This window comes from Lagopus leucura, unplaced genomic scaffold (assembly GCF_019238085.1).
Source record: "Lagopus leucura isolate 7727_CA_CO unplaced genomic scaffold, USGS_WTPT01 Super-Scaffold_100050, whole genome shotgun sequence".
Taxonomy (NCBI): domain Eukaryota; kingdom Metazoa; phylum Chordata; class Aves; order Galliformes; family Phasianidae; genus Lagopus; species Lagopus leucura.
Genome location: NW_024962296.1, coordinates 1,420,058 through 1,444,968, shown reverse-complemented (window position 1 = coordinate 1,444,968; position 24,911 = coordinate 1,420,058). Strand labels below are relative to the sequence as shown.

General features: G+C 52.0%; 1 protein-coding gene across 1 annotated transcript in view; it reads left to right on the top strand.

Moving 5' to 3' along the window:
* The window catches only part of STAB1 (stabilin 1), a 51,107-nt gene extending 26,984 nt beyond the window's left edge, over window positions 1-24,123 (top strand). Inside the window, exons 25-69 of the mRNA XM_042885524.1 lie at window positions 637-795; window positions 1,618-1,713; window positions 2,094-2,189; window positions 2,788-2,835; window positions 3,274-3,404; window positions 3,773-3,884; window positions 4,107-4,184; window positions 4,547-4,648; window positions 5,125-5,232; window positions 5,748-5,879; window positions 6,030-6,158; window positions 6,616-6,672; window positions 7,462-7,548; window positions 8,642-8,837; window positions 9,241-9,336; window positions 10,113-10,158; window positions 11,363-11,442; window positions 12,221-12,346; window positions 13,015-13,088; window positions 13,467-13,541; window positions 13,893-14,012; window positions 14,946-14,993; window positions 15,106-15,189; window positions 16,054-16,200; window positions 16,358-16,495; window positions 17,094-17,153; window positions 17,228-17,404; window positions 18,027-18,113; window positions 18,532-18,678; window positions 18,770-18,835; window positions 19,317-19,542; window positions 19,989-20,138; window positions 20,623-20,727; window positions 20,889-20,996; window positions 21,104-21,297; window positions 21,785-21,929; window positions 22,017-22,150; window positions 22,445-22,610; window positions 22,732-22,838; window positions 22,915-23,034; window positions 23,124-23,270; window positions 23,366-23,485; window positions 23,559-23,699; window positions 23,803-23,952; window positions 24,019-24,123. Of these exons, the coding sequence (XP_042741458.1) occupies window positions 637-795; window positions 1,618-1,713; window positions 2,094-2,189; window positions 2,788-2,835; window positions 3,274-3,404; window positions 3,773-3,884; window positions 4,107-4,184; window positions 4,547-4,648; window positions 5,125-5,232; window positions 5,748-5,879; window positions 6,030-6,158; window positions 6,616-6,672; window positions 7,462-7,548; window positions 8,642-8,837; window positions 9,241-9,336; window positions 10,113-10,158; window positions 11,363-11,442; window positions 12,221-12,346; window positions 13,015-13,088; window positions 13,467-13,541; window positions 13,893-14,012; window positions 14,946-14,993; window positions 15,106-15,189; window positions 16,054-16,200; window positions 16,358-16,495; window positions 17,094-17,153; window positions 17,228-17,404; window positions 18,027-18,113; window positions 18,532-18,678; window positions 18,770-18,835; window positions 19,317-19,542; window positions 19,989-20,138; window positions 20,623-20,727; window positions 20,889-20,996; window positions 21,104-21,297; window positions 21,785-21,929; window positions 22,017-22,150; window positions 22,445-22,610; window positions 22,732-22,838; window positions 22,915-23,034; window positions 23,124-23,270; window positions 23,366-23,485; window positions 23,559-23,699; window positions 23,803-23,952; window positions 24,019-24,066 (5,163 nt within the window). The 3' untranslated portion in view covers window positions 24,067-24,123. The remainder of the gene's footprint in view (window positions 1-636; window positions 796-1,617; window positions 1,714-2,093; window positions 2,190-2,787; window positions 2,836-3,273; window positions 3,405-3,772; window positions 3,885-4,106; window positions 4,185-4,546; window positions 4,649-5,124; window positions 5,233-5,747; window positions 5,880-6,029; window positions 6,159-6,615; window positions 6,673-7,461; window positions 7,549-8,641; window positions 8,838-9,240; window positions 9,337-10,112; window positions 10,159-11,362; window positions 11,443-12,220; window positions 12,347-13,014; window positions 13,089-13,466; window positions 13,542-13,892; window positions 14,013-14,945; window positions 14,994-15,105; window positions 15,190-16,053; window positions 16,201-16,357; window positions 16,496-17,093; window positions 17,154-17,227; window positions 17,405-18,026; window positions 18,114-18,531; window positions 18,679-18,769; window positions 18,836-19,316; window positions 19,543-19,988; window positions 20,139-20,622; window positions 20,728-20,888; window positions 20,997-21,103; window positions 21,298-21,784; window positions 21,930-22,016; window positions 22,151-22,444; window positions 22,611-22,731; window positions 22,839-22,914; window positions 23,035-23,123; window positions 23,271-23,365; window positions 23,486-23,558; window positions 23,700-23,802; window positions 23,953-24,018) is intronic.
* Window positions 24,124-24,911: the final 788 nt, after the last annotated feature.

The following is a 24,911-nucleotide window of genomic DNA, read 5'->3' as shown; positions in this document are numbered from 1 at the left end:
GATAAGCTGCACAGGTTTTTGTTTTGCATTCCTTTTCCCCTCATGCTCTCTTAATGTGCTGTAGCTTGTAGCTCAGGCTGCAGCTTGGCTGTGAGTTTCAACTCATATTTCTAGTAACCTCCAAAACTACACTGTCATCCTTAGTAAAGAGCTGTGGTTCTGCACAGTGGAAGCAACCACCAAATGCTCAGATCTCTCTGTGATTTTGATCCCTCAGTGAGAGGAAAGCATAGAAGGAAATAGGATGGCACTGGGTATACGGTGAATCTTTGCAGATAGAGAGCTGCAATCATTGCTGCCTCCATGTCTGGGCAGAAAATTGCACTCCTCCTCTTCAGGGAATTTTTTTTCTGTAATGGAGAGCTTTTTGGGGTGGCAGGGAATGCCCCAGGAGTTCTGAGCCACCTTAAACACAAGTGTCCACCTTTCTGAAAACACGGAATGTTTCCAGGATCACTATGATGGTATCCTCTAGGCCATTTCTGAACAAGATGCTTCCAGCCCCCAATGCTGCAATCAGAGCTGATCATTCAGAAACTCTCCTCAGTCTGATGAAGGAGATTCGTCTCTGCATCTGCACAGCATTCCTTCCTCTCCTCTGCTGAGTATAATGCTTTTCTTTCCCTTCTCCTGCAGGCCCTGTGCACCAGTACTGGCCCAGGCAACGCCACCTGCCAGTGCAACGTGGGCTGGACTGGAGACGGGAAGGCCTGTGTGGCCATAGACAACTGCATGCAGGAGAGCAGAGGGAACTGTCACATCAATGCTGACTGCATTTATATCGGCCCTGGTCAGGTATGGGCTATGCTAAGCAGGCTGATGGTGGACCTGCATGATTCCTAAGCTGTGGGATTGCTGAAGATAGAAACTGGGCTGGCCATCAGCAAAGCCTGATTGTTTGCTGCCAGAAACACAGCTCCTGCTAGGCCCTCACAGGGTACTTGGTGGTGGGGGGGCACTGGTATGTTTGAGGCTGCTATACTACTCTGACGCTTCTGTGCAGCTAAGGGAAGGGACTACAACTTCATAACAAGGCATTGGCTGCTGTGCCCGACTTGCTCCCAGATCTCAGCATTGTCTCTAGGCAGTGCTAAGACGTACAGAAAATCCCACGTGGCTGTTTGGAAAGTCAGATAGGGCGTCTTTGAGGTTGGAGAAGGTTGTGTGGGAAGGAAGCTTGTTTCTCAAGCTGGTTGATGCTTTTCCCCACTGAGCAAAGGGAGCGTTGGACCACAGGCTCAGAAATGGTGCCAGATCTTCAGCAGAACATAGCTTTTCCACCTGCCTCATACGCAGGAAGCTTTGAAATGAACTCTCTTCTCATTCTGTTCGCAAAGTCTGTGTTGTTCTCTGAAAAGCTGGAAACAGATGGAAACTGTAATTCCCAAGTGTCCCTCTCACTGCCAAGCAGTGCAACAGATCAGTGCACTTGAGTAATCATGCAGCATGTGTGCTGTAGTAGAGTATGATGCCTTGCTAAGGAACTATCTCTGCATTTTCAGCTCTTGAGGAAGAAAACTAGGTAAAATCAATTAAGAATAGATTTTGCTGCCTAATAGCTGTTTTGGGTTGCAAACGAAGATGCTCTGATAGATCTGAAATGTCTCTTTCCTGCAGAGTAAGTGTGTCTGCAAGAGAGGTTATGCTGGTGATGGCCACAACTGTGATGCAGTCAACCCATGTCTCCTGGACAACGGCGGCTGCCATGACCTGGTGAGTAGCTGAAGAGGCTGGCATGGCAATGGAGGTTCCTCTGGTTCCCTGTCACAGCTGTTCCCAGCCATGGCATCCAGAGTATTGCAGGAGTTGATGTTGCATCATCCTACTGGCATGCCTCTGAGGTTATAAAGATTTTTTGATCTCTGATCTACCTAGGGAGATCCTCTGATTTCTGTGAGTACACAACACAAAGCAATCAACTAGGCCTTGCTGTGTAAGGTATAAACTCAGTGGCATGTGAAGGCAAGAGGAGGAATATGTTTGTGTGTGCTCCTTTAGCCCAGGTGTGGGAGGCCAGTGTTTGATTCCTAGGTCAGTGTAACACTTCATAACCTGTGTTTGCTCTCCAATTTCTCCTTCTGTTGTGTTTGCAGGCCATGTGTGTACCCCTTGGAGGAGGGGAGAGGTCTTGTGCCTGCCCTGAAGGCTATGTTGGAGATGGCATGACATGCTATGGGGATGTTCTGAAAGTGAGTAAAGAATAAGTATCAGAGGTCTTCTTGAGGTCAGCGAGAAATGGCTCTCTCCCCTCTCCCTTTTCTGTTGACTGAAGCTGACTTCTCCCAGTGCCAAACAACGCCGTTTATTTTTGCCTAAGACCACAGAAACACTAGTGATACCAAGGCTGATGTGTTCAATAAATCATTGGCAGTACTTTCCAGGCTGTTTCACCCCTGTCTGTCCTATGCAGTACTCTCCATTGCTTGGAAAATTTTTCAGTTCAGAGTTAGCTAGGCCTATTTTCTGCCACTAGAAATATCAAAGTCCATTGTGGATTCAATCCCTGTCCCTGGTAAACAGCAGCAATTGCAGACAACGTGAAAATAACTTATTTAGGTATATATATTTTTCAATGGGTAAAAAATGGGTAAATTTTTAATGGCTGGAGTTTGGCCTCGAGAGCACCCATCCCTCCTTATGATACAAGGTGCAGTTAAGGTTGTGAGGTGGAAAAGGAATGCCAAAGTCACTACTGATGGATGGGCTCCTGTCCCCTGCTGTGGGACTCCCAGTCCGGCAGCCCTGGTGCTCAGTTGAGGTAACCCTTCTTTTGTTTCTCTTTGGAAGGAGCTGGCCAGGAGTTCCCACTTTGCAGGCTTCTATGACTGGGTTAAGGTAAGAACTTTGGATTTTATGATGGAGTAAGGCTGTGAAAAGACAGTGATGTATGGCATCTCACTGAGCCTTTGTTCAGCCATACGCACAGCGTTAGGGAGGGATAATTTTGGTCCCTCCTATAAAAGTGATGCTCAATGTTCAGAAAGAATTTATGGATTTGATTGAAGGGATTTGAAAAGTAATTGAAATGTGAAAGTAGAGCTTAAAGTTGCAGACTTCTCCTCAGCAAACAGGTGTCAGGTGTTTCAGCTAAACTCCCATTTGATTGCCAACAGCTCTCGTACCACATGGCAGGAGAGCCTGCTCTGCAAACACTGTCTTTCTGCATGCCCATCCCACAGGACTGCAGAAGCAGGGTGGCTGTGGGTTATATTTTATGGAACAGATGTGGCACTGGCACGTCTTATTTGTTCATCTTTGTGCTTTCGACAACAGAAATCTCTCTTCAGCATCCCAGCAGGGAACAATGTCACTGTCCTGGTGCCATCAGAGGAAGCTATCAAAAGCTTGAACAAGAGTGAGAAAGATTTCTGGTTGACCCCCTACATGCTGCCATTTTTAGTCAGGTACGAGGAGAGTCCTGCCTTTGCTTTCCTATGCCTGACAATGGTAACAAAATTGTACATGCTCAATACAGAGTTATGGAGAGCTAAACACAGAAACATAGTTAAATGTATAGTGGGCAAATAATAGAGTATGTATTTGGAATGTAACAGAGCTCAGGCAATTGGAAGTGGATTTATTTTTCGGGTATGTACAAGAAGAGATTTTCCCTGTCATAAGGATGTGTAAGGCCAAGTAATTCCTTGTCATTCTAACCACGTGCTTACCTGCTTCATATGAGAGCTGTATGAATGGTGGGTGAGATGACCTGATCTCACGTTGTTATGAACAGCATCCTCACCGTTTCTTTGTCTGCCTGCATTCCCTTCAGGGCCCACTTTCTTGAAGGTGTCTTCACTGAGGAAAAGCTCAGAAAGTACGACAGGCCAGAATTACCCACCCTCAACCCACGGACCAAATGGCAGATAAACACTGAGAGTGGTGTAAGAGTTTCTTCTATAATGAGCATGTGCAGCATCAAATTAAACCTCCCAAGAACTGCTGCAAGCACTGGAGAACATGGCTGGGTCACTGGTGGATTCCAACATAGGAATCTTCTAAAAACTGCACCCAGATTCATTGTGTGCAGCCTTGAACAATGTATCAGGTTTGCATGTGCCTGGTGATTTCTGATGCTTCTGCTCCTCTCTCTGATAATTTTGCAGGTATTCACCATTCAGAATGCAAGTCTAGTTGTCAGTGACATCCCTGCCAGCAATGGCATCATTCACATAGTCAGCAAGGTACGTTGGTGTATGTCACACTAGGAAGTACGCTTGCAGCAAGTTTGTGTTGGCAACATTTGAGATGGAGGCAAGGAATAACACATATGTGGACAGTTAGAACAATAATGACAAAAATACACTTGATTGTCACAAGGTCCTGACAGATGTTTCCTGTATACTGGTGTTTAAGTATATATCTCTGGGACAAGTGGGAAAGGAGTTCCTCTTCTCTCGGCTTATAGAAGAAGAAGAGTTAAGACTTGCAGAATTGTGCCAAATGAGGCACAATGTCTACTTGCTTTTCTTGCAAGCGGGGCAGAAATTATTTCCCTCAGACTCTCTTGCACGAACTTGCTGATGAGCTTGGTTTTTTTCTGCAGGTTTTGTTGCCACGTTTAGGAGACATCCCACCCAGTCCTCCAGGGCTGCAGGAACAGCTCGATGCAGTTGCCTCATTCAGCACGTTCAAGAAGCTGCTAGAGGTAAGCAGCTCTGTTGTGGTTGTCAGAACAGATGTCAGCAAGTTCCCAACTCACCCTTTGCAGGTGGGCCTAAACTTTGACCAACTGGTGAGTAAAGGAAGACCATCTGTTTCCTATCATCCCAAAGTGATCTTCTAGAGAAGATCTTTTCAGCAGTCAAAGGACTTATACTTACAGTTAGGTCCCTATATCATCTTATTACAATGGAAGATGACCAATCTGGTGCAGACACTCATATGCTTGTAGGAGGTAAAGAAACCTCGAGGAAAAGGTAGACTTGTTAATAATCAAGGAACTGTGCTCTGGTTAGCCTGGGGAGGGAGCAAGCAGTTAGACACACATGACTGCACAGAAGTTGTATCCCCATTTTTCAAGCATTTCCTCTAGTGCTTTTGCCTTTGTAATTGATTTCACGTGCAGTCTGGCTTCAGTAAGTACAGGTGTAATTGCTAATATCAATGTGTGGCCTTTTTTAGCAATACCAGCTCATTGGAAAAATTGAGTCCTCTGAAAAATACACAATCTTTGTTCCTGGAAACCATTCCATCGAGGAGTACTGCCACGCTGCCAATGTCACACAGTTGGTAAGCTCACTGCTTACTTGTAGCCCAACATGTACTGCGGTTTTTGCAGTGGCATCTGTACTATCAGATCATAAACTTGAGCTCAGAAAGATTTGAGTATGGATAGGAGGATCTGATGCTATAAGCCAGGAGAAATGTGGCAGAGATAAATGAGAGGGAGGGTTTCCTGTGATGTTACAACGGGATGTGAAAAGCCTGCTGGGACTCCACATGCAAACTTATGACTAAATTTGCATTTGATGGATGGCAGAAGATATTCTGCATGCTGGCTGGCCATGGCACGTATCTGCCAATTTAATACCTTTTGAAAGGCTCCAAAGAACTTTTGTGGCTTCATCCAGTGAAAGAGCCATCACGGTGTGATCAGTAATTACTATGCCCCGTGGACTTCATTAGCTCTAGAGAATGCTTATTAACTCTTCTTATACCAGACCTTTGACTGAACGGTAGTCTAGGAAGTCAAGAGTCCTATCATTTGTTTTTTTATTTCATTTTCTTTTGTTTTGTGGATTTAGGACAATGAGACAGTGCAGTTCCACACTGTACTGGGAGAGAAACTCTTGCCGACAGATTTGAGAAGTGGAGTCCATAAGAACAGCATGTTAGGGCTCTCCTACTGGTTAATGTTTTATCAAAACAGCACCCAGGTAAGGAGGGAAGGCTCTTCTGCTTCTGATGCCCCCATATCTGTTTTGGACACTCTTACATTTCCAGACTGTGGCTGTCTGTGAGTCATCAAGCAATCCATGCAAAAGAGTTGAAGGTTATCATCTCAGTCCTTTCCTTCTCCTTTGCAGAAGTTTGTCAATAATATTCCTTTGGATGGAAAAGTCTTTGAGACGAGGAATGGCATTTTAATCGGGGTTTCACAGGTCCTCCAGATACAGAAGAATCGTTGCACTGCCAATACCACCACTATACAAAGGGTAATGATGATATCTAGTTCGCTGGCTGCAAGTTCCCCTACAAAATGCATAGGAGTCACGACCAAAGTCCAGCCTCCATCTATCTTGTGGCTTTTGGCCATCTGAAGATTGTAGGGTCAGATGAGGCAGAACTGCATGCGGGAACCTCAGGTTGCAGACAGTCCTACCTCAGCTGAGAGGGTCGGGAGGGGGATGATGTATTATCTTTTCAGCTTTGTTTAGTGGTACAGTCTCACTGCCAGAGTGCAGAAATAAGACCTTGTGTGGAGCCTTTGACAGCAGCCAGGAGCAGGGGGACCGGCACTGTGATTTTTCTTCTTTCAGTGTTTTGAGTCATGGAGATGAAAGCATCTTTGTCCCGGCCAGCAGCCTGTACAGCACCATTTGTAGTCCAGGTGTCTTGGTGCTACACGGGCAGAGGGCACACATGTGACTTGTCCTGTTCTCTGTGCCCTAGTCAAGGTGCGGCAAATGTGAGAAGGGGATCAAGTGTCCTCCAGGATCAGTTCTCGTGGTGAGTTCATGTGGCATCTCACAGGCTGTTTGCTGATAGTGCTTTGATGTCCTTTTATAACTCCACGGATGTCATCTTATTTACCTGAAAAGTTCTGTCCTTGAGTCCTCCGTGGCTTGTTAATTAGCAAAGTTTGAAAGAGAAAGCAGAAACCAAGGGAGTTTTATGCAGGAAAAAACACAAATGTGAACTGTGAGACTCCTTACAGGGGTGGCACTGGGCCTTTGCCTGAATTTCAGGACTATTTCAAAGCAGCAGTGGAGAGTTTCCCCTGGTAGGGACGACAGTCAGATTTCTTCTTTGATCTCTTCCTCTTTGGATGTTATCTCCAAGGACAGGTGTGCCAATAGCAGTTTCCTAGGCTGTGGATGTGTTCATGGAGATTGGCTGGTTGAACCTGCAGCTTGTTTGTGAGTGAGTGACAAACACTCAGAGAGGAACACAATCACCGTTTCATCTTTCTGCTGGCTGTGAAATACCACATCTGATTATTTTTAGGCTTCATTACTCTAAGCCAAAAATTTGCCAACCACTTTTTCTCAGTTATTCGTGTTGACATGCATACCACAGATCTGTCAGGTAACGAGGCAGGCCGTGTGGGCAACCTCACACCAGGCCCAGAGATGGCTCACTGCTGTCAGCCCACGGTATCCAGATTTTAGGGCTGTTCTTGGAGGGTAAAAAGCTTCATTCCTCTGTTAAGCAGGAGCGCTGCTGTATGCACCAGAATGGATACAGTCTGCCTGTTGCAATGTTTGCTATATGTATCTATGTTAATTATATTGGCAGGAATTTCCAGGAAGCAAGAATCTCCCTCGCTGTAATCTGCGCTCTGGGGACATTGGTTGCCATTTCATCTGTGCAAAAGTTTCTCTGGTAAGAAAAACTGTTTGGTTTTCAAATAAAGGCAAGTAGGGCATTAGAAACACAGCTGTGGAAACAGCCTGTGCTGGACTGACATCCTGGCTGAACGTGTGCCACTGCACAGCTGAGACAGGTTTGTCTGGGCATTGCTCTCCATCCTGGAGATAGAGGGCACCGGAGGAAAAAACTAACGGAAATGTCTGTGCAGTGAGGGACTGTGGTCTGCTGCTCTTTCATTGTTACCTTGGGTTTTGCTGTAGAGGAAGAGAAGGAGTTGAATGTTTATAGTCAGATTTCCTAAGGAAATGAGGCATGACTGGTGGTATTTGACTTGTGCATGTGCCCTTCTGAACAACCGATGAGTAATTGGAGCCAAAGTGAGGAACAGGTTTCCCCGTTACTGTGCCCTCACCAGTTCTGTGAAAACATAGATGGGGAGAAAATTCCTGAAGAGGAAATGGTAAAAAGAAAGGCCTGTGTGAATTTGACCCCTCTCTTGGTTGCTGAAACAACTCCCTGGGAAGTTTGGTGGGAGTGGAAAATTGGGAAGGGACAGAGGCAGTTGGTAATACCGTGCCCACAGCCAGAGCTTCAGTCATCCCAGCCCCCTCTAGGCACTTCTGCCTCTCCCCTGGATTATTTTTCTCTTCACTTCTATTTTCCAACTAAGTCCCATCGTGGTTGCCTCCCTCTGTGGGTGAATGCAGAGAGAAAGCAGTGAAATGAGGCTTCGGAACCGAAGCACTCTCTGTCAGAACCTCTTTCTGCTCAACACAGTCTCACACTGATGGGACGCAGGGAATGCAGGCAGGAGATGAGCTGGATGGGCATGGGGCTGAATGTTTGTGTCACTAAATGACCAGCATTGCTCAAGCAGCCATATACATCCTTTACATGTGGTCTGGGCAGCTGAGAGCCCCATTCTGGGGGGGTCATTCCACCCTACCTGCATACAGCTGCTGTTCTCATGTGTTGGCACAAGTGACGTCTGTTGCATAGTTAAAGGAGCAGAGTGTCTTCCTCAATAAAGCCACGAGCCTGGGGGACATGCTACATCTGTGCTGCATCAGACAGCTCAACCCAACCTGCTTTTGTTGGTTCCCAGAAGTCTGTCTGCTGCCCCGGCTACTACGGACACATGTGTGAGATGTGCCCAGGAAAGCCAGGCCGGTGGTGCTCCGGGAACGGGGAATGCCTGGACGGCATCGAGGGCAGCGGGGAGTGCCAATGCCTGGAAGGTTTCCACGGCACTGCTTGTGAAATGTGTGAAGTGGGCCGCTATGGAGCTGACTGCAAATCAGGTGACAGCAATAGTTATTTTGCAACTCATGTTCTGCTCGCAAGGGGAGAAAAGCGGGCCCACAACCCGCACAACAGGCCCACAGCTGGTGGCCTGACAAGGAAGGGTTGTGGGAATGAGTGCTCGTGATCAGCCACTTGTGGCCCCATTTTCATCCTTGAAGGAGTAACCACTGCTCTGCTGCTCATCCTGCTGCTTCCCAAACTGCAAGGAGTAGAGCTGGTCTGCTCCTGGTCACTGGGATCTGACAGTGAAGGAACGAAAGCCAATGCTCCTGTAGCATTTTCTATATGGCAGCTAGAGGCATTGGATTAGGAATAGAGCAGACACTGAAATGGCAGTGAGATTCTGCTTTTGAGACCTGGTTGGTTTGGTAATGATGATCATCTATTCTTACCCCACAGAATGTGCTTGTGACAATGGCATATGCAACGATGGACTGCAAGGGGACGGGAGCTGTGATTGCTTACCTGGGTGGAAGGGCCCAAGCTGCCAAGAAAGTACGTGAATGTGGTGGGTCTGGTTGTGTAACATCACTGTTTTGACAGAGAAATCAGAGTAATTCTCTTTAGCTGCTAGAGCAATTCTGTGTTGGCTGAACAAGGTGACCACAGTTGTGTGTGCTTGCATCCCCCAGAAGGTTTGTTAGGCTGTACTAATTCATGCTTGCACATCTGTGGTGTGACTTCCCCAGCAGCACATAAGCCTTAATGTTATTTGTTCTGGGTTGGCCATGACTCCTGTTACTTGCCTAAGAAAGTGGCAGTGCTTGATTTGAAACTTCCAAAGTGCCCCAGTGTGTCTGCTGGATTGCTCACGGGCTCATTGGTTTAGATGAGCTCAGCCTATGGTCTACAGCTCTCAGCAGATCTGTCACTGTGTGGTAGTGGTATGACAAAGATGGTTGTTCTGGGATTTGGGATCATGATTATCACAGGGATAGGGGGATTTTAAAGGATTTCACCCAAAGCTCGAGTGTGTAGTGACATCAAATGTTTAGGGAACATTTAGAAATGGAAACTGAGTGGAGCTGTCCTTTTAATCCAAATGTAAAACACGAAAGAAAACCATGTTTTACTTTGAATGGAGCAAATCCAAAGGGATAACAAGATTTCACTCCTTGCTTCATTCCTAGCAGTTTTGAGGCCCCATCACCGATCAGGGCGTGAGCATGGCAGGGAGAATGTTTGGAAGGAGCTTTGCTGTAGATGGCAGAAACATCCTCAGCGAATGCTGTACTGGAAATGCCACGTCACGTTTGTGTTTTCTCTTGCAGGAATTGAGATGGATTTATGCAATAGCACTTGCCATCAGATGGCTAAGTAAGTACAGCCACAGGACTGGGTCATTTTGTGCTTGGATATGCTTTACAGAAGACTGATTCTGTGTGTCAGGCATCTCAGAGGGTTTGGAGACAGTTTCTGCTCTTTTGTGGTGCATAAATGGCTGTTTCATTCTTCAGTCTTTTTGGTGCTAAGCCCCATCCACTTTCCCTTAAGGTTTTATTTGAATATAAAATCTTTCCAAACAGATTCCATGCGTGTGGATGAGAGAAAGCAGAGACTCTGAGCAGCTCCAAGCCTGTCCTTAGTCGTGCAGCAAAGCAAGCTGCTGACAAGCCCCCTCTGTCTCTCTGGTCCCCACAAAAAAATCCTGTGGGCTGATGGGTTTCAAAGGAGCTCTTGCTGCCTTCTCCATCCATTACCTGCTCTCTGATTTTGTGGCACTGGGACACAGCCATCTGCATGGCACCAAGCATGTGTCTGGGCAGGGGGTGAAGCCTGTGCCCGGGTGCTGGCTCCTTGTCCTGCTTCTGCAGTGGTCCCAGGTGGTTATGGGAGCCTCTGTCAGACCTGCCCCAGAATTTAGGCAATAGGTCTGAGTGACAACAGATGTCATTCAGGCCCCAGTGAGCAGAGGGTTCTCTTTGGGCATGTACCAGCTTATAGTCCTCCCTGCAGTCTGATAGATGAGCAAAGCACCCTGTGGAGATCTGCTGACTTGTTTGGCTCCTTGCTGACATGTATGAGACCCAGTAGTGCTGCCCAGGAGCTTTGTTCCAGATCTCTGTGTGACTGTCCAAGGCCACAGGCTCATTTCTGGATGCAGCCAGATGGTTACAGGGTCCCAAAGTGGCTATCGCCAACCTGCTATCACCCCCCACCTGCTGGAGCACTCCAGTGCCTCTCCATAAGCATAATGAGCACTACGTAGCTGGGGCAGAGAGGAAGGGGCCAAGCTACAGACAGGAGGCTCTGTGTTCTATGAGCAGTGCAGCTGTTAGGCAGCCTTTGTTTTGTGCAAACCTCTGCCACACTACCACGACGATGGGTCTCTTCTTCAAATGCTCTTCTTAGGTCTTGGGGTCTGCAAGACCTTTTGAGAGGAGGCTCAGGGGAGACCTTACTGCTCTCTATAACTACCTGAAGGGAGGCTGTAGTGAACTCGGGGTTGGCCTCTTCTCTTCCACTGACCAAGCAAATCAGAAGATGTACTCAGTGATTATTTTTCGCCATCTTGTTTCAGCTGCCTGAATGCCTCCGCAGATTCCCCACCTATGTGCTTCTGCTCTGCTGGATACACAGGGAATGGGACGCATTGCACAGGTATGTCAAACACGGCCCAGATTTAAGGTTTGCAAACATCTGTAGAGTCTACACACATACAAAGGTTTTGCAAGAGAGAGACAAAAAGGCAGGTGTAGCAGGGCAGTTCTTACTTCTTATGGACAGAAATGTATGTGAATGGATTGTACTTGTTCAGGTATAACAGCAACAGTGGCAAAGCTATAGTGGTTTCTGCCAACATCCCTGTTATATGAATGCTTTGATTCCTTAAAATGTCACACTCCTCATATTTGTTGGCCATGCTGAAATCAGGTAGAAGCAGTGCAGCATCTGTGCCAAAATGAAGTAGGATTTCAGGGAACTGCTCAGGAGCTGCATGTATCTGACTGTGTCAAATGAGAGACAAGAGCAGTAATGTTGTAGCTCAGAGTAATATTGTAGCAGAGAAATCAAAACATTGGTAGATGTCCTAGTTGATTTTCAGCATTGTCCTTTTTTGAAAATGGCTGAAAGGAAAAAGTGAAAATGCATGTACAGTGTGCAGGATAGGATTTTTTGCTGGACTAATCATTGGTCATCTGTATGCAAACGCCATGGAAAGACTTCTTAGTCCGGTGTGGGGTTTGTTTGAGCTCAGCATGACTTCTGAACTGCCCTCTCAGACCCAGGTGAATCCCCTGCCTTTAAAGTTTCATTGAGAAAGAAAGGGATTTAAATAAGACGATCTGATTTTTGTTAAGATGAATGATCATCCTGGCCCTGTTTGTCTTCCCTAGATGCTCTAAGTTGGTTCTGCTTCTTTTGTTTGCCATCACAGAAATAGATCCATGCACTATTGACCACGGTGGCTGCTCCATACATGCTGTGTGTACTAAAGTGTCCCCAGGAGAGAGAACCTGTGTCTGTAAGGAGGGCTATGCTGGCGATGGGACACTCTGCAGGGGTGAGTGTGTTCATGTGTTGGTGATGGTGGCGAGGCATGGCTCACGCAAAAGGGAATTTCAGGCAAAAATCATTAACGTTTCAGGTCAAAACACCAAATAACTTGGCTGTTCTTTCTGTCTGTTCATGCAGACATTATTTCAGAGTCAGTAATTAGTGGCTGACCTTGATTCAACCATTTCTGCCTTTTGCTGGGGTGCATGCACACATTTCTATGCACTTACATACGTACCTGCAGGGATGTGCTCAGAATTTTCCCAGGTCCTGAGGAGTGATGTGGTCACTGCTGCCCTGACACAGTGCCACCCGGAGATGTGCAGAGAGCCCTGGCTGCCCTCTGCACCTGTGTCACTGGCTGGCCAACGTTCTGTGGTGCTCTGAGGTGAGGCTGGAGCTGCAGGAGAGTCCAGCCCTCTTCTATCATTCCAAGCATGCTCAGATGGACATGGCATTCTCAGGGGGCAAATTTATCACAACTTAGAGAACCATGTGTGGCAAGAGTCAAACTCACACTTCTTGCCTGTTCCTTTGCTTTTGCAAGTTGCTTTGCCATGAGGGTATTTCCAAAGCTGGGAAGGTCCTCCCTGTTGCTTTACCTCTTTGGATCGCCAGTTCCCAGCTGCCTTGAGCAGCCCTCAGCAATAACGTGGCCTTATTGTTTTGCTGCAGAAATTGATCTTTGTCTTGAAAGCAGCGGGGATTGCCACATCAACGCAGAGTGTGTTAAAACAGGCCCAGGGAAGGTGAGTAATAAGATGGATGTCAGGGCAGAGATACTATGGAAGTTGTCACAGATGTGTCATTCTCCAAAAGACTGTCCTTCCCATGGCAATGCTAGCATTGTACTTACTGCCTTCCACAAACAACAGTTGCCTGCGCAGGACATGAAGAGCCTGCTGTTTCCTCAAAAGCAGATGCTTTCTGTTGACCAGAGGTTGGAGGTAGAGTCAGGTTATGGTTGGAGGTAGAGTCAGGTTATGGTTGTTGACACAAACATGACTTTCTTCATGAAGGAATGGAGTGTGGGACAGATGTTACAGCGCATGTTTTCCATCCATTCAGCCATTGTGTGTTTTCTTTGTTGGGTCCAAGTTTCAGACCAAGCATTGTTTTCCCTCCAGGTTGCCTGTAACTGTCTTCCTGGTTACAGTGGGGATGGTGTGAGACAGTGCAACCCCATCAATTTATGTGAACAGGTTTGTCTGCATTTTCCTATTACCGGGGTAAGGGTCACAGCCTTGAAGCACTTCTTTACCCAACAATTAAAAGCAAAGATGGGGTTAACCTGTTTGTTTAGAGCCAGCTGTCTTGCCTTCTTACACACATAAGGAATCTCACAGTGTCTGTGGTTTCTATTGCTTCTCACAATGACCTGCAAGTATCTCAGCCACGTGGCACTAGGATGGGGTGTCCCTCTTTTGGGACAAGCAGTGCAGGAAGAGTGAAAGAGTGACAGAGTGGAAGGCATGTGGGCCTGTTTCTCTGCATCCATTTTGTGTGGAATGTGCTCAAAATTTGAAGTGTAAGCCTTTCACTTCTCTTGCTAGAACAATGGAGGCTGTAGTCCCTTTGGGCTCTGCAAATACACAGGCCCTGGCACTCGAAACTGCTCCTGCTCTTGGCACAGCATTGGAGATGGCTTCACCTGCCGTGGTAAAGTCTATCAGGTGAGAAACATGCACAGCATCTTTTGTGTTCAAGCCTCCTGCCCCACAGCAAACCTCCCTCCAAGCACAAGCTGCAGGTCTGTGTGAGTATCACTGTGTGTGCATGGTGTAGGAGGGAAGGTAGATCTGGGGTTCTGACTTGGGGTTGCAATCGCAGTAAAGCAACTTTGCTCCAGAGGGAGCTGCAGTGTGGACACCTTTGCTGTTCTGTTGGCAGCTGTGGCCATGCCTCCAATTGTGTCATGTTTTCTAACTGTGACAAGCAACTCTTTCCCTGGGAAATCCACTTTCTCTCAGTCTGTGGGGTCAAGGCAGTTGTCCCTGGTTGGCAGTAGCAGCATGTGGGATGCAGGCTAGAGGGAGGCATGATCAGGATTCTCTCCAGCTCTGTTGCCAACTCAGCGGCTGTGCTTGGAAGAACTGGTGACCTTTCTGGTAGAAGCAAATGAAAAGCTATCAGAGATGATCAGTTATCATGCCCACACAGAGATGAAAAGAGAGTGGCTCAGTTTTGTGCTCCTGTTCTACTGTGTAGTGTAGAGGAGGTTGCCTTTCTAAGCTTCTGTTTGCCACTCAGTACAGCATCCCAGAACTGCTGGTGGCAGCATACTGTGATTAAAAGGGATGTTCTATGAAGCGCTTCAGGTGCCCCATGAGCAACCCCTGCAGAAGCTGCCAGCTTTCCATCCTCAGCAGTCCCTGCCCTCTTCATCTTGCAGCATCTCTGATGTGAATGGTCGGGCAGAGGCCACTGCCTGCTCTGTAACCTCTATGCCCACAGTGCTGACAGGGTGGGAAGGCAAGGTGATTCTGGTGTCAGAAGAACAGATGTCTTACCAGAATGGAAGAGTGACTTGGAGTGGAAGGGGCAGGTCACAGTGCTGGCTGGTTGGAAGGAGCTATGCTAACACCAGCTGTTTCTCTTTGTTTAAGGAACTCGCAAGGATAGAAGATGCATCTGTGTTCTTTAAGATGATCCTGGTCAGTGACAAATAGCTTTGCCTTTGTCTGTCAATTTCACCTAGTATTTTCTATAGAGAGTTTCGCTAACTGGAACTATGTTTGCTGTCCCACAAATGCTTCCTTGCCACAGGCAGAAAAAAACAAGGAGCTCAGTGGGGCAGGGCCTTTCACTGTCTTCATCCCACGGGCAGACTTCATAGGAAACTCTACAACTGTAAGTGTCCTCCCATCCCAGACACCCTCAGGATAGGCAAGCTCCAATTATTGCAGTGCCTTGAAGCAATGGGGTTGCAAGAGTATTAAATGCATCATCCGTTCTCCATCAGTGTGAGGTTTGAAAGCCTCTCTGCTCCCAGTCTGGGCAGGGCTGGGCATGGGTCCTGCTGTAAGGAAATGCTTGCTGGAGGCCTTGTCTTGTAGTCCTCAGAGATACTGCCAAATCAGTGATGTGTGATGACTTTCATTGCCCGTGGCTATGAGGGGTTGCTAATAGCAAGGCTTTAGAGTATCTGTTATGAAGACAGATTATTATTTTTTCCTTCCCCTTGCCCCATACCCTGCCATCCCACTTTCATTGGCTTCTTCCCTCCAGTCCCAAGAAGAGGAGACCTAAGGGAGGAGAGATCCTTATCCACAACCCCATGAACAGGACAGTTCTTGACCAGCAGTTTTTTGGTGTTGGTGTGATGATCCTAATGATCCTTAGTGATTCTAACACCACCACCCTAAGTCCTGTTGGGCAGTTTCACACCTTGAGTCCCAGCTTTTTTCCCATGCACTACACTCTCATTAAAGGAACAAATCCCAAGAACTGTGTATCACGGGCATTAATTGCTCATGGACAGTGTACTTGTATGTTTTCCAGTAAGGCAATCTTTGCAATGTTGACTGAAATTTCCCCACATTCCTGAATGGATGTGTGCATTCACTGTGTTTTGGGGGAGCCAGCTTTCCTGCAAGAATGAGTCAGTGGGGCAGGCCAAGCAGAAAGGCTTGGCATAATCCAGGTCTCCCTCATTAAGTCTTTGCCTCCCTGGAGAGGCAAAGTGCCCCCAGTGTTCCTGTTTTGTCTCTGCAGTTTGAGGAGTGGAAGAGCAGAGGTCTTCTCCAGGAGCTGCTTCGCTACCACATGGTGGGATGCCAGAAATTGCTGTTGAGTGACCTGGAAGCCCAGGAGTCCCTTACATCTTTATCTGGCCACACAATAAAGATCACTGAGAAAGAGGTAGTTCACTGCCACCATTTTCCCTTCCCTGTCCCGCTTGACAGCTCGTCACTTTTGCTGTCTTTTGAAGGCCTGCTGGTTGTAACAAGTAATGCCCACGGATGGCTCAGAGGGCAGTGCCCCACGGGAGCACCTCATTGCGTCCCTTCTCTCTCAGAATAGTATCTATCTCAATGATGAAGCCAAAGTGGTCACGAGTGACATCGTCGGTGTGAATGGGGTCATCCATTTCATCAACAAGATCCTCATTCCAAGTGACCTGGTGAGCCGTAACATTTCCTCACCGATCTCACAGGTAAGCCCAAAGCCCAAACCCCTGTGCTGAAGACAGGGCTGGGATCGTCCTCCCAGCAGCTCTGACACTGCTGCCCCAGTAAGCCCTGCTCCATGGATGCTGCTCCCTGCTGCTCCAAGCTGTGCGGGTGATGTCTGAGCACACAGGTCTGGCTTGTGAAGTGAAAGCATTTGTGGCACAGTGGTATTTGGGACAGAATACGATCAGAAAACAGTACAGAGTGTGGGGAGGAATCTCATCTTTGGTGCAAACCAGCACAGTCCTGTTCCAGTGCAAAGACTGCATGCCAGTGTCTCTCTGGCACTGCTAAAACAAGCATTAGCAGTGCACAGCCACTGGATTTTACAGTAAATAACACACTATCTGTATAGCACAGTGAAAGTCATCCCAGTTCCCACCACAGCAGTCTGACCTGCACGAATCAGAAAAGTGGTGGCTGCTGCATTCCAGCATTTGCAGGGCCAAATCCATGGCACAGCCGCAAAGAGATGAATGCATTGTGTTTACCTGCTGTGATTGTTAACTGCCTGGGGGGACAAACTGGCACAGTAGCTCCAGTCCCAGAGGTATTTGGTGACAATTTTTCTTCTCTCTGCAGCTGAACATCACAGAAGCAGCAGACACCTTTGGGTACACCATTTATAGCAAGTTGCTGAAGGTGAGCCATGCCTCCTGGGGAGCTGCTGTGAACACTTTGGCCTTTTTCTTCATATCCCTTCTTGTCTTGGACAGGATGCGGAGCTGCTGCCGCTGATCAGTAACCCCCTGCACAGACCTTTCACCATGCTGTGGCCTACAGATGCTGCATTTAATGCCCTCCCAGAGAAAAGGCAGCAGTGGCTGTACCACAGGGAGCACCGGGGCAAGCTGGCCTCCTACCTCAAGGCACACATGATCAGAGGCACAAAGGTAAACATAACAGCAAGTAGGCTGAATGCCTCCCAGGTCACACATCTGCCGATAGCTGCACCAGAGCTACCCTGCCCAATATTTTGCATGTAGAACATGCAGTGTATCAGCTGCATACCAGCTGTGTTGGGAAGACCAGGCCCTGTTTGAGTGCATGCAGCACTCCATCACAAACCTCTGGTGCAGTGTGGCTGAGCTGAACCTTTCCTGCAAAAGCTGCAAGGAGGCCACATCACTCCCAGCAGCCAGCGCATGGCTCGCACGAGCTCTTCTCTATGGGGACGATGCATCAAGCTGAGCCCTGCCAGGCCTGCTTACTGCTCAGGACAGGACTAACCATTATGCCATTGCTCCCATACTAGCAGGGTGTGCTGCCACATCCACCTCTTCAGTGTGGCTTCTGGCCCTGTCCCTCAGCAGGCAGTGCTCCTTTTTTGAAATGCAAACTGTCAGTTTTGCCTGTCTTTCCTGGCATTCAAGGCCAGGCTGGATGGGGCTGTGAGCAACCTGGGCTAGAGGGAGGTGTCCCTGCTTACAGCAGGGGGCTGGAATTACATGGTCTTAAAGGTCCCTTCCAACCCAAACCATTCTATGATTCTGTGTTGATCATTTTCCTTCTTAGATTGTTGCTGGTAACATGCCCCAGGTCAATTCCATACGGACCATGCATGGCTCCACTGTCTCGTTCAGCTGCAGCAGAACCCATGTGGTATGTGAAGGTGGTGCTTGGTCCCACTTTGCCATGGGCAGCAGATACTCATACACCAGCAGGAGGGTAAGATGGAGTGGGGCTGCCCACATTCTGGGATGCCCCATTGCAATGGCTGCAGCTGGGCTCAGGCTCAGAGACCAGCCAGCAGGAGAGGGCAGAGGCATGTGGCCCTGCAGATACACGCAGCGATGGCCCCTTTGCTGCATCAACCTGCTGCTGCCATGACCTGGATAGACCATTTCTTAATAGAGGTGGCTGTGAAAAACAGTATTTGGGTGGATAAGGATATGAGCATGGAGGTTGTGAAGAGTTCTTGGGGTGATTGAGAAGTGGCAGCCAGAATGAATGATGTCCAGGCGGTGCAGCCAGGGTGCAGAATGCGCCAGGATCATGAGGTGCTTTCTTCCTTTGGCAGGGAGAGCTTCTGGTGGGAAATGGTGATGCTGTGGTCATCCAGAGGCACATGGAATTTGATGGGGGCATTGCTTACGGCATCGACAGGCTGTTAGAGCCACCAGATCTGGGATCTCGCTGCGATGAGTTCATCTCTGTGGAGCTGCAGGTGAGTAGTTGGGGTGATGCTGATGTGGATCCACGCTGTCAGAAGCAGAACCCACACTGAGTGGCTGCGGGGTTTCTTTCTCCCTCCACAGGGATCGATGGAGAGCTGCGGACCCTGTGGCTTCGAGCCTCCCTGCCCTGCTGGCTCAGTGCAACGGGTAAAGCTTTCACCTTTGGCATTGAGGCAGCCTGCCGAGGGTTGCTGACAACACCCCCACATGTTTTAGCAGCATAATGAAGGCGCGTGTGTGTGTTGGGCTCAGCCATGCCATTTGGTGGAGCAGGGTGGAACAAGCAGCATGGGCTTGGGGAGTCTGGCCAGTCCCTGTGTGGGTGGCAGCGGGTAACGAACCCAGCTCCATCCCTGGAGCAGCACAGGGAGCCTTGTGGGGGCCTCGGGGCCAAAGAGCTCTGCCTGGCTGCTGGGAAGGAGGGGGTTAACAATGTCCTGGCAGGAGCATCTCCCGCACTGCTGCTCTGTCACCCCACAGTTCCTTTGCCTCCCACCCCACACTAGGGAGCCTCCATTACTGGTTGTGGGAGCGAACAAGGGGCATGGGAGGGTCGAGGTGAGGTGGAAGGGGCATGGTGTCCAGCGATCAATGTGGCAAACTCTGTGTTGTGCCTGTTTCCCTGCAGGGGGGAACCTGGGGCTGCCACTATTTCGAAAACCAACTGTTCAGGAACACTTTTCTGTTTCGCCATAACCACCCATTGCGGCCGTCCTGGTCTTTCTCCCCGTGGGAACCCTTCAGAAGACACTTCTCTTCCAGGGGGCCTCTGAAACGAGGCTGCAGAAGGAAGTGCGTTTCCACCCAGTGGGTCCCCCAGTGCTGCACGAACCACTACGGCCGCGACTGCCAGGGTAAGGCAGCGTGCATGGATCCCTAGTGCCTGTGTAGCAGGGCAGGCAGTGCCCAGGCAGAGAGCCTCATCCACGGATGGGGAAATGTGGTGAGGTTGGAACAGGGAATTCCCTTTCCTTGGAGAAAGCCCCAGTGAGCCACGGACTGCTGAGGGCCGTGGGCAGTCACATCACTTGTCCCTCTGCACCCAGCACATGGCCACAGCTGGCTATAGGCTCTGTGCTTCCTGCACAGCAGCTACTGGCCGCTCAGTGAGGCCAGGCAGCAGAGCCCAGACTGGACACACAGCAACCTTCTTCTTCAAGCCCCATCCCAAGGACGTGGGCTGTCCCAGGCCACTAAATGTGTCATACGTGGCAGTGTGTGTCACCCCTGTGTGAGTGGTGCTGCCCCAGAGCACATCAGCCCCACATCATCACAGCCTCATGGAGGTCCTCATCTGCAGCGTGCCCAGGGGGGCTGGAGGCGCCGTGTGGGAACCGTGGGACCTGCGATGACAAAATCAGTGGCTCGGGGCGATGCAACTGCAGCCAGGCCTTCATCGGGACCAGCTGTGAGCTGTGCGCACCGGGCAGATATGGGCCCCAGTGCCAAGGTATGGGGAGCTCAGGGAGGCTGCGTAGTGCCTTTGTGCAGAGGTGGCTGCAGGATGGAGGGGGATAGGTGCTGGGTGAGCACAAGAATCAGTGCAGAACGCCTGCACCATGCAGGGGATGTGCAGGGCTCGCTGCAGTCCAGATGGTGCTCTGGCTGTGGTTTCTAGAAGGCCCTGGGCTCAATGGTTCCTCCTGGTTTACCAGGCTGAGAGCCTGGTGGGGCAGAGATCCTGGGGTGCAACCGACACAGGGAGGGATAGAAGCCCTGAGTGGAGGAGCTTGCGTGTCCCCTAGAACAGAGCAGGACAGGGGGTGCTGAGCGATGAGGGGTTTGGGTGGTGGTCCCTCCTGCATGGGAATGTGTGGAGCAGACAGTTGGGTCTGGAGGCACAGGGACATGTGTTGTGTGCACTGGCACACTGCTGTCTGTGGCCCTTCCTGCCACCACAGCAGAGCAGTGACAGTGGTGTTCCTGCCCCTCAGAGTGTAATTGCACTGAGCACGGTGTGTGCAATGGAGGGCTGCACGGAGATGGATTTTGCTTCTGTGTCGAGGGCTGGACTGGAGAGCGCTGCGAAGTCCCCCTGGGTGAGGGCTGCCGAGCCCTGAGCTTCCCTATGCGGCTCACGGCTGGGCCCAGCGGCTCATCCCCCTAACAGACCTCCAGAGAGGCTCTGGGGCTGACAGCTGTCCTGCACTGCAGCCCTGGGAGCACACCTGTGGCTCTCTAACCTGCACTCTGTTTTCAGCCATGAAGCCCACCTGCTCGCCGCCGTGTCACCCCCAGGCCTCCTGCCGCGCTGGCAACCTCTGCGAATGTGACATGCACTATGAAGGGGATGGAAGAGCCTGCACAGGTGGGGCCTCGGGGTCGGAGCAGCTCCATGGGGGTAGGCCATGCCGGGGGTGGTGCACAGGGCAGGATAACGGTGCTCCGGTGCTGGTAATGCTGTTTTCCGTGCAGCCATTGATATGTGCAGCCAGGACAACGGTGGCTGTGCCACGCATGCTGCCTGCTCGCAGCTTGGTGTCAACGTCTCCTGCACCTGTGCTGTGGGGTACTGGGGAGATGGCTACGTCTGTGAGCCCATTGACCGCTGCGCAGATGGCAGGAATGGGGACTGCAGCGAGCACGCACACTGCATCAGCACCGGGCCGGTGAGCACAGCCCACACACAGGGCAGCATCCGTGCTGTGCAGATCCCACACTGCTGTACTCAGGCCTGCACAGTTCACGGGGCCGAGCTCCCACTGGTGTCATGCTGTGGCCGTTTCTCCCCCACCTCTGCCTAACGGGCACAGGGTTTGCCATAGCCATGGCATTTCAAGGATGTTGGATGGTCCCTCAGGGACAGTGAAGGCCAGCAGCAGAGGAACAAAGCTGCTCACTATGGGGAAAATGGGGCCAGACCTGCACTGCAGTGCTGGAATGTGCCACATCCCTGCAGCTCAGCTGGAAGCGATCTGTGCAACACTTTAGGGGGGTTCCCGTGCAGCTGGACGCAGGCTTGGAACATGGGCTGCCAGCCCATGGAGGCCACACATTCTGCTGCGATTCTGCACAGCTCTGGCAGTGCTCAGGGTTCACAGGAGCACAGCTCAGCAGCTGCTGCTTGCATGATGGCCAACACCCTGTGTGCTGCAGAACAAGCGGCGCTGCGAGTGCAAGAGGGGCTACATTGGCGATGGGATCCAGTGCCTGGAGGAGGTGGTGCCCCCAACGGACCGGTGCCTGGACAGCAACGGGCAGTGCCACCGGGAGGCCATCTGCACCGACCTGCACTTCCACGGTGAGTGCCCACAGGGCCACAGATGGGTGCAGGCCGGTGTTGCATGGGGTTGGTGCTGTGCTGATGCTCCGTGGCTCCATTTTGCAGATAAGACCATGGGTGTGTTCCACCTGCAATCGCCCCGAAAGAAGTACGACTTCACCTACGTGCAGGCACAGGAGGCGTGTGCTGCAGAGGGGGCGATCCTGGCCACGTTCCAGCAGCTGGGGGCTGCGCAGCAGGTGGGGAGCAGCAGTGGCAGGGGCCATGCTCTGTGTCCCTCACAGGAGTCTGCCGTGCTGCTGGCCTCTTCCTCAGCCCCCCAGCGGCCTTTGCCACCTCCCCTGTGCGAGGTCCACACCACAGTGGGGTCTGGACCAATTGGGGAGCGGCTCACAGCCGTGAAATTGGGCCTTGCTTGTGCCAGTGGGATGGGGCACACCTCAGCCCTTTAGATGGGAGGAGGGCACAGCGTGGAGCCGCACAGCCATCGCAGACATCCTTACCCTGGCTCCTGCTGCTCCGCTTCCCCGCAGATGGGGTTCCACCTGTGCCTGGTTGGCTGGATGGACAACGGCACCGCGGGTTACCCTACGGCATTTCCCACCCCGAGCTGCGGCTCCAACCACGTGGGCATCGTGGACTACGGCCCTCGGAGCAACCTCAGCGAGACGTGGGATGCCTTCTGCTACCGCGAGAAGGGTGAGCGGTGCGGGCACGGGGCTGGGCTGGGCTGGGGGGGTGGCGATAGGGCGCCCAGGGCGGTGTGGGGGGCAGTGGGCAGCCGGGGCACTGCGAGGCGCATCGCGGCGTTCCCTTGCAGACGTGACGTGCGTGTGCCCCGACGGCTTCGTGGGGGATGGCATGTGGTGCCGCGGCCGCCTGCCCGACGTGCTGGCCGAGGAAGCGCGTTTCTCCACCTTCTACTCCGTAAGCGACGCGCCGGGAGTGGGACCGTGGCGGGGCCGGCCCGGGCTGCCCGCAGTGCTGATGGGATGCTTTCCAGCTGCTGCTCGCTTTTGCCAACGGCTCGGCGGAAGGGCTGGAGTTTTTCACCTATTTGTCCGACGACTCCGCTCCCAAAACGCTTTTTGTCCCCGAGAATTCTGGCTTCGCAGAGAATGAGGTACGCGGCCGCGGGGCGAGCGCGACTCCCGGGGATCAGCGGGGCTCCGTGCGGCCCCGACTCCGTCCAGCCCGGCCCTCTCCCCGCAGACGCTGTCGGGAGAGGAGCTGCAGCTGCACGCTTCGGCTCTGCTGCTCTTCAGCTTCGACCTCACCGCGGGAACCGCCGTCCCGTCCCGGGCGGGGCGCGACCTCCTCGTGTCCCCCTTCCCGCCAGGCAACAGCACCGCGCGCTCCGTAGGTCCGACCTCCACGAGGTCACCTCCCTCCTTCCCCCCGCGCTGCGGGTCTGAGCCGCGGGGAGGCCGCTGCCGCTCTGTTCGCCGCCGCAGGAAACCATGTGGATCAACGACTCCGCCGTCGTGGAGTGGGACATCGCGGCCGCCAACGGCGTCATCCACGCCCTCGCCGAGCCGCTGCGGCTGCCCCCGCCCGCGGTGCAGCTCGAGCAGGCGAGTGCGGGGGGGCACGGAGCGCTCGGCCCCTGCCTCCCCCCGCCCGCCGTGACGCCCCGCTTCCCCGCAGGTGGGCGGAGGGACGCGCGCTGCCGGCGCTGCCGCGGGGGCTCTGACGGCGCTGTGCGTGGCGCTGGCGGGGGCGGCCGCCGCGGGCACCGCGTACTGCGTGAAACGGCGCCGGCGGGACGGGCAGTTCGGGTACCTCCAGGTGCGGTGGCCGCGGGGAGGCGGGGGGGAGCGGAGCCCCGTGCCGGTCCCGCAGACTTGGGACGGGATGCGGGGCGGCGCTGAGCACAGCCCCGCGTCTGCAGGCCGACCTGCGCGAGGAGGACGAGGAGGACGAGGAGCGCTCGCGAGCGAAGGCGGAGCCGCGCGCCGCCAGGCCCCGCCCCCAGCGCCCATTGGTCGCCATCCCCAACCCGCTGTACGGCGGCCACGCCCCCGACTACGAACCGCTGCACGTGAGCGCCGCCCCCACCCCCCCTCCCACCGCCCCCCGCCCCGCGCTCACGCCGCTCTCCCGGCAGGACGCGCTGCTGCTGCAGGATCCCGCGGGCACCGGCGACCAGCAGTGACGGACCCGGCTGCGGCGCGGACAAATAAAGAGCTCCGCCCCTCACCCTCAGTAGCGCCCGGTTCCGCGGCTCCGGTTCTCGCGGCACCTCGCGGCACGCGGCCCGGCCCCGCTCCCAGCGCCGGGTCTCGCCGCCCTCGATTTGCGCGGCAGCTTCAATGGCTCCCAGCCGTCCTGGGGCCCGACTCCGGGAGCAGCCTCCTTGTTCTGGCTGCCCGCGGTTTGGACGGGCGTACGCTCTGCTGCGTGAAACGCTGGCTGAATGGCCGGACCCAAAGAGCTGTGGTCGGTGGAGTTAAATCCAGTTGCCTGCCTGCCACAAGCGTTGTGTAGTACCCTAGGGTACTGGGGCTGCTACTATTTAACATCTTTATTAACCATCCTGGTGAGGGATGGTTACAACCTCAGTAAGTTAGCAGAAGATAGCGAGGTGGGATGGAGTATTGATCTGCCTGAGGGGAGAAAGGCACTGCAGAGGGACCTGGATAGACAGGATCGATTGGCCAAGGTTAACTGTGTGAGTTTCAATAGGGCCGAGTGTCAGGTCCTGTATTTTGGTCACAACAACCCCAGGCAACCCTACAGGCTTGGGGAGGAGTGGCTGGAAAGCTGCCTGATGGAAAGGGACCTTGGGGTGGTGATGGACAGTGGGCTGAATATGAGCCAGCAGCGTGCCCAGGTGGCCAAGAAGGCCAATGGCATCCTGGCTGGGATCAGGAATGGTGAGCAGGACCAGGGAAGTCATCCTGCCCTGTACTCAGCACTGGTGTGGCCTCGAGTGCTGGGTTCAGTTTTGGGCACCTCAGTACAGAAAGGAGATGAGCTGCTGCAGCAGGTCCAAAGAAG